Source organism: Epinephelus lanceolatus, chromosome 14 (genome assembly GCF_041903045.1).
Source record: "Epinephelus lanceolatus isolate andai-2023 chromosome 14, ASM4190304v1, whole genome shotgun sequence".
NCBI classification, from domain to species: domain Eukaryota; kingdom Metazoa; phylum Chordata; class Actinopteri; order Perciformes; family Serranidae; genus Epinephelus; species Epinephelus lanceolatus.
Genome location: NC_135747.1, coordinates 17864318 through 17877957, shown reverse-complemented (window position 1 = coordinate 17877957; position 13640 = coordinate 17864318). Strand labels below are relative to the sequence as shown.

Genomic DNA, 13640 nt, shown 5'->3' with positions numbered 1-13640 from the left:
CTCCAGCCCAGACACACATGCACCAAATTGAGTTGGTTATGGTTCAAGAGTCCCACCAACGCACATAAAGTTGCTCTCAGCATCAACATGAAATAGGACAATAGGAATACATGAATATATGCTGGAGTGCATGAAAACCCTCGCCTCTTGGGATAAGGAGGAAGGAAATTGAGAAGAACAGAATTTATGATGCTGAGAGGAGCCGTGGGGGTTATTTTATAGACAGGAACTGCCTTTGTGGATTGTTTCCGTACAACAGTTTGCATATTTGTGTGCTATGAGCAGTGTGTAGTACTGATAACATGTCCAGATGCAGACTGCTTGCTACATACAAAAACCCACTTGAAGGACTGAAAGGAAGGGACATCCAATTAACACATCAGTTGGATTAAATATCCTGTAAATGTAAAAAAAAAAAAAAAAAAGTAAAATCCATGCATACTTTATATGACTTAATTTGCTTGCTTAGCCTTATCATTAAGCAATAATAGGAAATGTCTTTGTTGCCAATTAGTTTCCGCCTTTATGTTGCATTCACTTACTGCATGGAATATGCATGATATGTCCACTGGACATTATTGAACAGCCTATATATATCTCTAGGTCCAAACATACACATTGGCAGAAGGATGAAATGTTTCTGTAGTCCAGACATTCATAGGGTTTGAAGTCCAACAGAAGGTAGACGGCACAGACAGCACTGTGTTGACATTTGTTGCCAATTAGCATTGTTTTGACGAGTGAGACACGTTTTTCTAATCTTGATGGGACATTTTACGAGGTACAAGTGAAGGCAGCATGAGAGTCCCGCCGTGACGTCATGCGGAGCCACTGAGTCAGTCAGCTGAGGGAGGAACTCCGACAACAGAAAGTCAACCAGGAAACGAAGCTGCTAAACTGACCCGCTGCCCCGGTGTGAAGGCTAAACGGCGGTATTAACGGCAGGAATCACACCGAATAAAAGCCCAGGACTTGTATTTAATATTTAAGTTAACACAAAGCGGCGACATGGCTTCCCTTTTCAAGAAGAAGACTGTCGACGGTAAGTTTGCTCTGTGTGGAAAAAGCTAGCTAACTTGTTTGTAGCCTTGGCTGTACAGACTGCTGTGTTGTTCCCTTCTTAAATTAGCTATCACCATTCAACGCCAACTTGTTAAACCTGTTCTGGGTCTAGTTGAGTCACAGCTCACACGGCTGACAGAAGCCTAAAAACAGCGTTGAGGCGCTGCCAAAGTTAATGCAGCTTAGGGGAACATGCTATTTGTAACGTTAAAGGATAGCTTAACGTTACAGTGCAGCTGTGAACACAAATATGTGGTGTTCCTTGTCACGAGGACAGTTTAGGTTTGTTTCCACTGACTGATCCAATCATTAGCTAAGTGGTGACGTTATGTCCATGTAGGAAGAAAGTGTCTGTGTTGCCACACTAGAGCTAAGGTAACATTAAGGTATTGTGTCACAATGACTGAACAAAAAACGGAAACACAAGACCCAGGTATCATAAAATTTGTGCCAAAACTTTACTGTCATATACAATTAAGAATATATTATAATTATTTTCATTTTTATATTCTATCATTGGTATTTGTTTATTCAAATGAACCTTTGGACTACTTTATCTCAGTCCCATCCCTCACATTGTCTGTCTTTGAAAGCTACATTATTGTCTATTTGTGTTAGACAGTGACTCCCTTGTTGTGCTGTAATAAAATAACTATATCAGTGAAATAAAAGTATGTGATGTCAAGGAAAGGCTGTTGAAATATGACCCATAAAGCTGTCTTTGTATTGTAATTTTAATCTGTATTACACAGTGATGTCAAAATTCAGAAAAGCCTTTCAATCTGAATCTTTCAGTACTTGTCTCCAGGCTAGGTAATCAACCCCACAAGGTCAAAATGGAAAACCAGCCTCTCTTTTATCAAATTAATGAATCAATTATTCTATTTCAAATACTTATATTGATTCAGAGGGCTGGATTTCAAGAGGGAAGGCACATTAACATTGACCTCCTCTGGACCCCTTATTTATGTTGAAAATTCCATAAAAAATATTTAAGTATATTAGCCACAGGCTTAAAAATAGGCTCTTTTGATGTAGGCAAATCTTTCCCCAGCACCGCCTTCCTCCTCCTCCCATCATTGTTATTCCAGTTTCACCCATGCGATCATCTACATACTGTACTCACTGCGCCCTGTGCCGTGTTACCTCCACTCCATGCCAAGCCATCGTCAGGTCCTCTCAGCTGTGACCTTACACAGTCTCCATCTGCTATTTAGAAATATTCTCATCTGTCGCTCTCTGGGCGCAGTTTTTTCATAGTTGCCCAGGGTAGGGTCGCTGAAGTAGTTTCTGGTTATTTGGCGAATGGAGGGGGGGGTTAGATCACACATATTTGTAGGACGATATCCCTCCCACTTTGAGACGTTGGCGGCACGTCACCTTATACGTGTACACGGGTGGTTCCCACAAGTGGTCCAACGTACTGACGTGTCTTGACCAAGGTCATGATCGTTGAACTTTTCAGAGAAAAAAGCATTTTTGCCAGTGGTTTGCTTTTTTTTAAAAAAAAGTGATATTTCCTTTTATATATTATATAGCAACTAATGAATATAGAGCTGAATCTGTTGTTTAGAGATGTATTGTACAGTTCTTCATTTTTATTTTATTTTTTCCTTTTATTTTATTTTTACAATTTAATTTGATTTAATGTAGTTTTTATTTTATTTTATTTTATTTTTTACAATTTAATTTAATTTAATTTTTATTTTATTTTATCTTATTTTATTTTACTTTATTTTGCTTTACTTTTTTTTTTTTTACTATTATAATCTTTAAACTTCATGTCTTCATAGAGAACCTATTTATTATTGTGTAATTTTGGGCTCATCTATTGACATCTGTTTGTCCTGGAAGGGAGATTCCTCCCCTTTCCCTTTTTTTGAGGTTTCTTCCTTTATTTCCCCTGTTCCTCTGTTTATTTGGGAGAATATTTACCCTGGAACTTCATTATTGCTTGAAGATTGTTAGAAATGTCTACAAAGATGTGTGTATTGTGCTGTATATTGCAACGTTAAAACATCTGGAGGTCTTAAAGGTGTATGAGTGTGACACTGATTGCTCGGGTTGTCCCACACTCAGAAGTCACGGATAAATGTGTGACTTCGGGGTCATACGTTATCTCACATGATGCCACTCTGTGTTGTGTGGGTGGTTTAGAGCTGACTCAGTATTGGTGTGAGCTGTCCAAGCACTTCCACAGTTGGCAGTGTCGGTATGCATTCTCAACGTGCTCTTTATTACTTTGTGGTATTCCGCGTGCATGTGGGCGCACACTCAAACATCACCACTCACTAGTAAGCCACTGAATAGATGTTTTAGATTTCTCCCAAAACTGTGCAGCTGACGTTGAGCGTGCCCTTTCAAAAGACACAGTGACCTCCTTTTTGAATGGATAATCACCACAACATAGTTTTCAGTCCATTTTTTTAACCACTTCACTTATGCTGCACTGAAAATAAAAAAAGAGGAAATTATAGAGGGTGGGTTATAATTAAACCACACAGAAAAGACAAAAGAACTGTACCCTACATTCTCTCTGCTTTTAGTTCAAATCAAAGGTCTCATTATGTCAGCTATGCAAGTCATGAGTGATGCCAGATTACATGACTGGAGTTTTCTCACCACAGCTACACATAGCACATAGCTGTATTTTTTTTTTTTTTTTTTTTTTTTTTTTTTTTGAGGTTATAGGGGGTCAGCACAGGGCAGAATTTTGAATAAGCCAGATGTTTTAGCTCCACTTTCCTGTTGAAATACAACTGATGCAAAGTCATACATTATCATACATTTCACGGAAATTCAGAGAGAGTGCATCTGCATTTTGGTGTGTGAAAAATGTACTTGGGTGTTATAAATGTGTAAATGTTTCGGTATTGTAGCTTTTACAAAGTATGAACTGACCTTTCCCCCTCTCTGTCTCCCTCCGAAGATGTTATCAAGGAGCAGACTCGGGAGCTGCGATCAACTCAGAGAGGGATCGCCAGGGACAGAACAGCGCTGGAGAAACAAGAGAAACAATTGGTGGGACCTCACACACACACACACACACACACACACACACAGTCTGGGGAACAAAACTATCTCTACGCAAGGCATTTTTCATAGATTTCAACACATTGCATCAATGCTTTATTAAGACCCCCCCCCCCCTGCTCTCCCAACACACACGTAGCTGGAGACGCTTATTACATCCACTTTCTACAATCTGGGATTGATCCTGATTGGCTAATGGGTCTAAATGAATAGACAAGACTGATCTGGAGTGGTGGCTTTGCTTCAGGCAAGTCAGACTACTCCTTCTCTCTTACACACACACACACACACACGCACAATAAGGCCATATTCACATACACACATAACATTTCCCCTCTGTGAAAGATGAAAGAAGCCGGCTATGTCCTCTCCCCTCTGTTGTATTAAGTAAATATCATACAGGACATAATTACCTCCCTGGGGAACCAGATTTTTATTCCTCATTAATGCTTTCCGCTAATTAGTCTGGTCTGTTTTTTTTAAAGCTTTGTTGCACGTTTTGAATAAAAGATACAATCACTAAGAAATGGAAATGACCTATATTAGCAGTTTAGCACCATCTTCACTGTCTGTTGCAGCCCCACACTGTGCTCACTTTAAATGTGGTTGTAAGCACACACATGCATATGCAGATGCAACATAAAAATGGCAAAGGATAGAGGTTGTCATCCAGAAATGAAAGTGCATTTTAAGTCAGATTTCCATGTAGTCTATAAGACTAACAAGTAAATTAGGTTTAAAAAAAGTATCTACTTTGTTTGGCTTCAATTTTTTTGTTTAACTGGTTTTAGGTACATTTTAAACGATGCACAAAGCATAGTAAATTGTGTCAAATTTGACTTCCTGAAACAAAATTAAATGTAAAACTCAGTCTGGGTTTTAAAAACTGAAGCAACATGGAGTTGAAGCTGCTGCTGCAACACATTGTACATCTGTTGTTCAGGAAAATCTTTGTCCCTTGTTTGTACATAATGATTCCCAGTTCCTACCAGGCAAAGTCTAACAGCCACACATTTGTGTGCTGCATTCCTTCACGTCGTATAGGAGCACTATCTATCCATCACATCCCTTCATCCCCCTCCCTCACCCCCTTTGACAGGCCAGTAAATAAGACATTATAGGCTTCACATCAGCAGAACTCCCACTGCTCTCATCCGCATCTTTTCCTTGTTAAAGCATTCATAGCTTTTCTGATGACACTGCAGTTGACATTATTATTGTCAATGTGTGCCTTTTTTTCTCACACAGCTCTACATTTGTTCTCCATGGCATTATTTTGAAGATTTTCTGCTCACAAACCCAAGCAAATGCAGACTGAACCTAATGCACCTGTTCTGTGTGTGTGTGTGTGTGTGTGTGAGAGAGAGAGAGAGAGAGAGAAACAGAGAGACACAGAGCTGAGTGGGGATGTCTATTGCTTCATCAAACATTAATAATTGATTCTTGTTTCCTGAAGATGCTTTTAGCTCACACACACACAAGAAATAAACAACACATGCTGAGGCTGTCGTACAGACTGTAGCAGTGCTGAGAGGCCTGCCTCGCTTACTGTAACCTGCAGCTCCACTCCTGTCTCTTGGGAGGCTCACAAACACTCATGCCCACACACAGGATCCCTGTGGGCATCAGTGTATTTTCAGATGTTTACCAAAGCTAAAAGCATCTAGTGGCTTGCCAGTATGCTCGGCCTGATCCAGAGATCTATATTTGCAAACACATTGGTCTCTCGGGAGCATTGTGGATATATTTCTGTTTGTTTATCAATGCATAGCGTGTGTATGTAAGCATGAGTACTTTTGTGTGTGTGTGTTCTCTGTTATACAGTAGGGAGAGGAAATCACAGTAGCGCTTTGCAGGTCATAAGATTCGTAGCAGCACAGCAAGGTTATTCAAATAATTACATAATATACTCAGTGACACTGACACTGCAGCTACTAAAACTGACACACTATCCCACACCCCCCCCTGCAGGAGGCTGAGATCAAGAAAATGGCCAAGAGTGGAAACAAGGAGGCATGTAAGATTCTCGCCAAGCAGCTGGTCCAGGTGAGGAGGCAGAAGGGCCGCACATACGCAGTCAGCTCCAAGGTCACCTCCATGTCAACGCAGACAAGGCTCATGAACTCACAAATGAAGATGGCCGGCGCCATGTCCACCACAGCCAAGGTAAGATCCCAGACTCTGTCCTTCAGTTCAACTGGTCTGAGGTCAGGTTTAGATCCACTACATTCAACTCACTGTTAGAAAAGTTAGGTGTATTTCTGTTTTGCATATGAACTAGTTTCAGTGTTTACTCGCATCAATATTTTAGCGTTGTAATTAAAGTATTAATGTGGGATCTGTTCATGTTTAAAGCCAAGCCTGGTGGCGTCTTTGTTAATGAAGTGTGAGAGGTGGCAATTGGCCAGGAGCGATGTACTGCACAGAGTCAGACTTTGCTAACATACACAGGTCAAACATAATTAGTCTTCAGATTAATGGAGTGTGATCAGATGGGTGTGGTTGTTTCAGAGAGAGGGAGAGAATGTATAAATTATTTTATGTCAGACGTACACAGTTTATACACAGATGCACACACACAGATTTTCCTAGAAAAAAATTGCATCTTGCTTTTAGTTTATTACATTAACAGTTCAGCGTTTTCCTCTTATAACATTGGGAGCTATGGTTTAGGGTGGTTTAACAGTGGAAGAGTATGTCAGCGACAGTAAATCCTATCTGTTTTGTCAGGCTCAGCTGTGACAGTAAGCTACAGTTGTGCTGATCTTTCACAGGAAGGAAAAAGATGCATAATTTAGAGTTGTGTTTGTGTGTTTTTTTTAGTACTTTTATTATCCTTACATGCTAATGCCTGCATATCTACTCTTGTAAAGCCTTATTTCAACAAAATTATGTTTTCTGATTTGTGATAAGAGCAGAAATCATTTGGAAATTGCACCATGGGAAACTGCTTTGTTTGTAATATGAAAGGAAATTCACCTTGAGTATTTTCTGTGAGAAAAAAAGGTCTTCTATATAGTGACCATGAGGATCAAACTTAAATTTCACCTATTTTACTGCCCTTACATGATGAAAAAGAAAGCTGTTTAAAATGACCGCAGGAAATTCTAAACAAAGTCCTGCGTGACGGTCTTGCTACATCCCTTTACTGCAATCTTGTTTCTTTACTCTAGAGCAGCTTTTAACAGCACGCTACTTCTCCTCAGTACCAGCTTTAACCCACAAGATTAATTCTTTCCCTTTTTTTAAATAATGTCTACAGACAATGCAAGCAGTGAACAAAAAGATGGATCCACAGAAGACCCTGAAGACCATGCAGGACTTCCAGAAGGAGAACATGAAGATGGGCATGACCGAGGACATGAGTAAGGACTCATAGTACAAACATGCGCACACAAAGAGCTCTGGTATTTACAGGCTTGCCAAAACCAGATTGTCAGGATATGTGTGAAAGGTGTACAGAGTGACATGTGTTGCAGCGTGTGCTTTGATGAGGAAAAGCGTAATATGAAAGTATGATTGTGACAACGATGCAGAGAGAGGCTTTGATATTTCAAGTGCAAATGGTAACACACAAGCATCCAGACACACGTGCCAGTCTGAGTACAAATTGTTTAGTTATCTCACTCTAAAGTCCAAACTGTGACTGAAAATCAATGTGTTAGATTTAATTGACCTGTCTGTCCTTATCTCCTCTCTCCCTGTCGACAATCTGTCCAGTCAACGACACTTTGGATGAGATCTTTGAGGAGTCTGGGGATGAAGAGGAATCTCAGGACATTGTCAACCAGGTTCTTGATGAGATCGGCATTGAGATCTCAGGAAAGGTAAGAGGTTCAAAACAACCTTCAAACTACCTTCTGTTGGAAAACATTTAACCCTATGGGGAAATGCCTATTTTATTGACTTTTATCTAAGTCTTATCGCTATTAATGTAAGAATGAGAAAATGCTATAGTTAAAACACAAGGTTATACCACACATTTTACTCCTGGGAATCATCCCCCAGCAACATGATCTAAACAGCAAGTGCTCCACATGGTTGTACTCGACTGTTAAAATGTATTCCAGCTGCCACATGGTGGGGCTAGCCTTCAGCTCTTCTAACTCTTATGTACTGTAGTGGTTTTAACTGCCAGGCTGCCCATCTGCTGTGTGTCTGGCTCCCCCTGGGGGGCTTCATGAGTTATTACCTCTCATAACACAATGTACAACCCCACAAATTGTCCCATAAACAAGCCCACAGCTGGAGAGAACAAACAGGGGAGATTCATAAAAACCTGCAAAACTTGGGGGGGAAATTGTTTGCTGCTCAATCACAATAAAAGACCGAGCAGAGAATTCTCCGAATGCTCTCGTTTTGTGCACTTTTCTTGGAAAAGCAAAACAATAAAACCTCTCTCAATCAACCCTAAAGCTGGAAGGACGTTACAAGACTCTTAAACAATGGTTGGTTGGGGGAAGCTGATATGAGTAAATAAGCAGACATATGTGTTATTGTGTTATTGTCATTGTCAGTGGAGTTATCATTCAATGGTTTTTAGTATGAGGGGGAAAAGGCTGCAAAATGGCTTCAGTGTTGCAGCAAAGACAAAAGTAATTTAATAAAAGTTTGAATTAAGATCCACATCATTTAATTATGCCTTTTGGCTGTGAGTGCCTGATTGTTGCAAACACTTGTATAATACCAGTTGAAAAGTCTGCAACATTCAGAGCATTAATATAACAGCACACGACTATTTGCCATGAAAAGGGGAAGTGGAGTAATGGCGTCCTGAGTAATAGTAATGATAATAGATTTATTTGATGTAGCACCTTTCACAGAAATGAAATTTGCAAAGTGCTTCACAAAATACAATCAAGCAATCAAACAATTAGACAATAAAACATGAAATCAATAAAAACAAAGGCAATAAACAAATAAAGCGAGGCAACAAGAACAAAGTAAAACACAGAGCAAATACAGACTTCTGAGGACCCAAACAGAAACATAATAGGGAAGAAGCAGTGGACAATTTAGGGTGGGACAAAGGCAATTTTGAAAAGATGGGTCTTCAAAATTTCTAAAGACACTGCAGACCGTAAACTTTAAGGAAGAGAGTTCCTTAGACACTTCGTCAAAGGCACTATCACCTGTTGTTTTGATTCCGGAGCAGAGGTCCTGTAGGTCCTGTTCTGTAGACCTAAGGGACCTACTGACAATATATCGATACCTATTGACAATATATTGATGGGAGAGATTCAGGTGCCTGACAGTGGAGGGTTCTATACGTGAGAACGAGTATCTTAAAATGAATCCTGAACTTGATGGGAAACCAGTGTAAAGAAACTTTAGTGGGAGTGATGTGGGTTGACCTGTTGGACGTGGTTAACAGCCCAGCAGCAGAGTAGTGAATAAAGTCCCCCTCCCTCTGTGTGTATGTGTTGTAGTTCGAGCTTCTCTGTTCATTGTTTTGGTAGTCGAACCGGTGGTGTGCTTGCTAGTGCATGTGAGTCCCAGTGTGGATCAGCACTAGGTTCATATGGTGGTCACTGGTGATAACACTGTCCCAACCCATGGTTGCGGGACCCTCCAACATTAACACCGTTAGCTCTGTTGCTGTTGTTAACACTGTTTGCGCTGTCAGCACCATGAGCTGTATCAGCCACCTCCATGTTAAGAGCCGATACATATAGATCCTGAATATTTGAAACAGTTTCAATACTCATTTTCCACAGTATCGAAACAACTGTACGAGCTGTGCTATCTCATTTGCTCTTACTGTGAATGTTTACTACAGTCATTCTGTAGATTTCTGCTACTAACCAAGAAAAGTATAGTTGTAGCTGACATTTTGCAGCCTTGTTGTATTTATGGTTTCATAAAAACTTAAAATTTTCTGCCCTCAATGTCATTTTTTCCCAGTGGTATAGAAAATAGTATTTAATATCACTAATGCTCTGAATGTTGCAGCTCAAAAAATATTGGACCTATCAACCAACAAACTTGGGAGGCAAAACTTTGAAGGGAGAGCTTATAGAAAGTTGAGTGCATAAGTGATTTTGCACTACTGTTTTACAGATGAAGGATGATTGATGCTGTAAACATAATGTTTAGAGATTGGATAAAGTAATTGAAAGAGACATCACAAAATATTTTTGCAGTATGAATTGTTATGTGGAGTAAATAGCTTTCCAAAATAACAGACAATTATTGTGATCCAATTTGAACAGGTCTTTTACATTTGGCTGCTGAGCAGCACAGTCCGCAGCAGCCAGTCTTACAACAAGCACCAAGCTTTGTGATTGCGTGTGTGTTAAGTTTGAATCGAGCGTGCTTGCTAATGGGGTTTTTCTGCCCATGTGTGTTTCCAGATGGTGAGAGCTCCAGCTGCAGGAAAGAGCGTCCCCAGCGCCGCCAGCTCCAAACAGGCCACCATCTCTGACGACGAGATCGAGAGGCAGCTCAGAGCTCTGGGAGTGGACTAATTGTCTTCTCTGTATTAATGTTCACATTACAAACCTGTGCAACATTAATACTGATTGATACAGACTCTTTTAGATACATCGGTTTTCTCATTGTTGAAATGCTACAGGTGTAACAAAGGGTGCACACCAACACACACATTAAGACATTCAAAGGCATGCAGACAGACATGTATACTAACACGCAGATAGTCACACATTCTTTGGCAGGTTGCCTTACAGGTCATGAGGGCAGAACATCTGATCTATTTATGCGAAAAATAATATTTATTATGACACTGGAGTGGCGTAAATAACAGATGTTTGACCTTAAGAGCTCAGAACCACCTACGCTGCTGTTTACCACCCATCTCTGTCTTTATAAGGGCTACAGTATATGAGACCATGGAACTGGCTTTTTCTCATCTGATGTTTTGGCCTAACTTTAGTTATTCATGTAATATATCAGCTTTTGGCTGGCTGAAGATGGATGGTCCATCTCCAGCATGTTCTAATGAGTAAAACATGCTAATTAAAAAGAGCTTAGGGGTCTTCAGTAACCAGATGGAACTTGTATTTTTCCTACTCACACCGTTTACGTGATTCACTCCCTCTGAGGCAAACTATCCTCTACTCCATGTGCATGTTTCATAACTATATGTGTAAAATATTCCAGGGTGTCAGAAATGGGACACAGTTACTTTACGGTGCAGGTGGAAAGGAAAAGGAGTGGTCAAGGAGCTCGTTAATTATCATGTTTTTTAAATCCTTCGGTACGCTAACGTAGTTACAAGAGATGATGTAACTCAGACAAACATGCATGTGAAATGTATAACTAACCAGGCCTTCACTTTACTTCAACATAATGCATGAGATTGGGAGATGGGTTGATCTGAGGGCAAGCATTTAATTTGTGAGACTTCCTAAAAACATGGGGTTTCACCCAGTTGGACGCAGTTCAGCAAACTAATGTTCACACTTTAGATGATAACCTGCGAGCACCTTTGTAAGACTGCAGAAAAAAATCCAGAATAATTTCAGTTTGATGAAAATTAGAAGCAGGACTGAGTGTCAAAGTATGGGCTAATTTTATTTATAATGCTTGGAAAATTAGACAAACTAGACTGAATAATACGTGCTACAAATATGAAAGCATACAGAATATACAATTCATGGTTTCCTATAGCCTGTATATTTGGTCTCATACCTATATTGACTACATGAAAACTGGCGAGACTCCCCCTGACCCAATGTGAGCTTACAATAACGTGCATCAGGCATGTGCGTCACAGAAGGTAACGCGCCACCGCCGAATGAAGCCCAATGTTTTTAAGGAGTCCCTTTAATTTGCACCACCGAAGATGCTATGCTGTACAGATTGTGTGAGGAAACTGTACCAAACACAATGAGGACTAATGTAAGACTGGCATATCAAAGAGTTTTGAGTCAATTGTTTGATGCTACTGAGTAATCATTTAGGTTTTTTTTTTTTTTTTGGATTCTTGGTTGAACTGATTGTGTATCTTATATCGGACGTGGGTTTTACAGTGATTGTAGGATGGCACTGTTCCTGCAGTCCCTCCTCTCTTTCAGCTGCTGTGCAGTTACTGTCATGTTATTTTAAACTGCCTCACTCACAAACACACACACATACACACACACTACAGCAACAAATTGATGGAAGTGTTTGCTAAAATTACACTGTGATCCAAGAGATGTTTTCTCTTCAGAGCTGAAGCTGGCTCTTATATACAGTGATTTGTCAATGTCAGCCGGCTTCGTAAGAGCGACAGAGATATATTAAGTCATATTAAGTCTTTGTCTTTCTCTCTGGCCTTTTGTTCCCCACATTTATTCCCGTTGCCAAAACAGAGTGAAAATGTTTTCATTCTTGCATGTATCTAACAAAACACAGTCCATTGAATTTCCCTAAATCATCCTTTCCTTTACCTTTTAACAGTCTGTCGTGATAGTCAGTGGAAACAATGCTTTAACAGATTTCGGCATTGTTTGAGTGCAATTCCATAATAAGGAAATTTCCACACTTTTTAAAAGGTGTATGTATACTCCTCTTTATTTGTGTAGTCATTGTAAAGTGACTCTGTAAAGGGTTTAAGGCTTTTATAATGAATAAAGTTTCTTCAGGTACAGGTTGGTGAGCCTTGTGTTTCTCCATTTTAATGACTAACTACAAACTGTTTACACTTGTACACACCGTTTTTCAATCCTATAATTCTTAGACATTTAGATGTATTTTTACTACCATTTCAGACAGGTATTGGTTCCCTTATATTGTCATGTAAGTTCCATTACAACAAGCATTGAGTGTGCTCATTCAGAAATACATAGAAGTCAATAGATGGATCCAAATGTGTAAGAAATGCCAGTATGGTCGAAAGCAAAAGCAGCAGCTGTGATGTTAAGTGTATATACTCACCTACACCGATCAGCCAAAACATTAAAACCACTGACAGGTGAATTGAATAGCTGATTATCTTGTTACAATGCAGTGTTCTGCTGGGAAACCTTGGGTCCTGGCCTATATGCGGATGTTACTTGACGCACTCCACTCACCCAAACACTGCTGCAGATCGAGCAAACCCCCTCGTGGCAACAACACTCCCTAACCCTAACCCCAGCAGAACGATGCAGCACACCACACTGCGAAAACTGCTCAGGAATGACCCAAGGAACTTGACAAAGAGCTCAAGGCATTGACCTGGCCTCCAAATTCCCCAGTTCCCAATCCGACTGAGCATCTGTGGGACGTGCCAATACCCCAGATGTACAGCCCATCCACAGTGGGGCCTCTAGGGATTGGACATGAAGTCTGGGGATGCCTCTTGGTGTCTGGCACCAGGGTCTTCACGGCAGATCCTTTCAGTCCCATGGGTTGCGAGATGACGTACCAGCATGTCCCTAAGATACTCAATCAGATTTGGATCTAGGGAATTCGGAGGCCAGGTCAAGGCCTTGGCTACTGCCACTGGGGAGTGTTGTTGCCATGAGGAGGTTTGCTTGGTCCGCAGTGGTATTGGGGTGGATGGTGCGTGTCAAGCGGCATCCACATGAATGCCAGGACCCCAAGTTTCCCAGCAGAAC

General features: G+C 40.4%; 1 protein-coding gene across 1 annotated transcript; it reads left to right on the top strand.

Moving 5' to 3' along the window:
• The first annotated feature begins 860 nt into the window (after nt 1-860).
• chmp2ba (charged multivesicular body protein 2Ba) lies at nt 861-12686 on the top strand. Its single transcript, XM_033618197.2, has 6 exons — nt 861-1042; nt 3992-4083; nt 6067-6261; nt 7358-7460; nt 7816-7922; nt 10449-12686. Exons 1-6 carry the CDS (start codon nt 1009-1011, stop codon nt 10560-10562), a joined length of 645 nt encoding a protein of 214 aa, XP_033474088.1. The 5' UTR covers nt 861-1008; the 3' UTR covers nt 10563-12686.
• Nucleotides 12687-13640: the final 954 nt, after the last annotated feature.

Excerpts from the sequence above, each read along its gene's own strand:
- chmp2ba (XM_033618197.2), top strand. The coding sequence starts at position 1,009 with ATGGCTTCCCTTTTCAAGAAGAAGACTGTCGACG. Across the intron at positions 6,262-7,357 it reads CCATGTCCACCACAGCCAAG|ACAATGCAAGCAGTGAACAA; the intron begins GTAAGATCCCAG and ends TAATGTCTACAG. Across the intron at positions 7,461-7,815 it reads GGGCATGACCGAGGACATGA|TCAACGACACTTTGGATGAG; the intron begins GTAAGGACTCAT and ends CAATCTGTCCAG.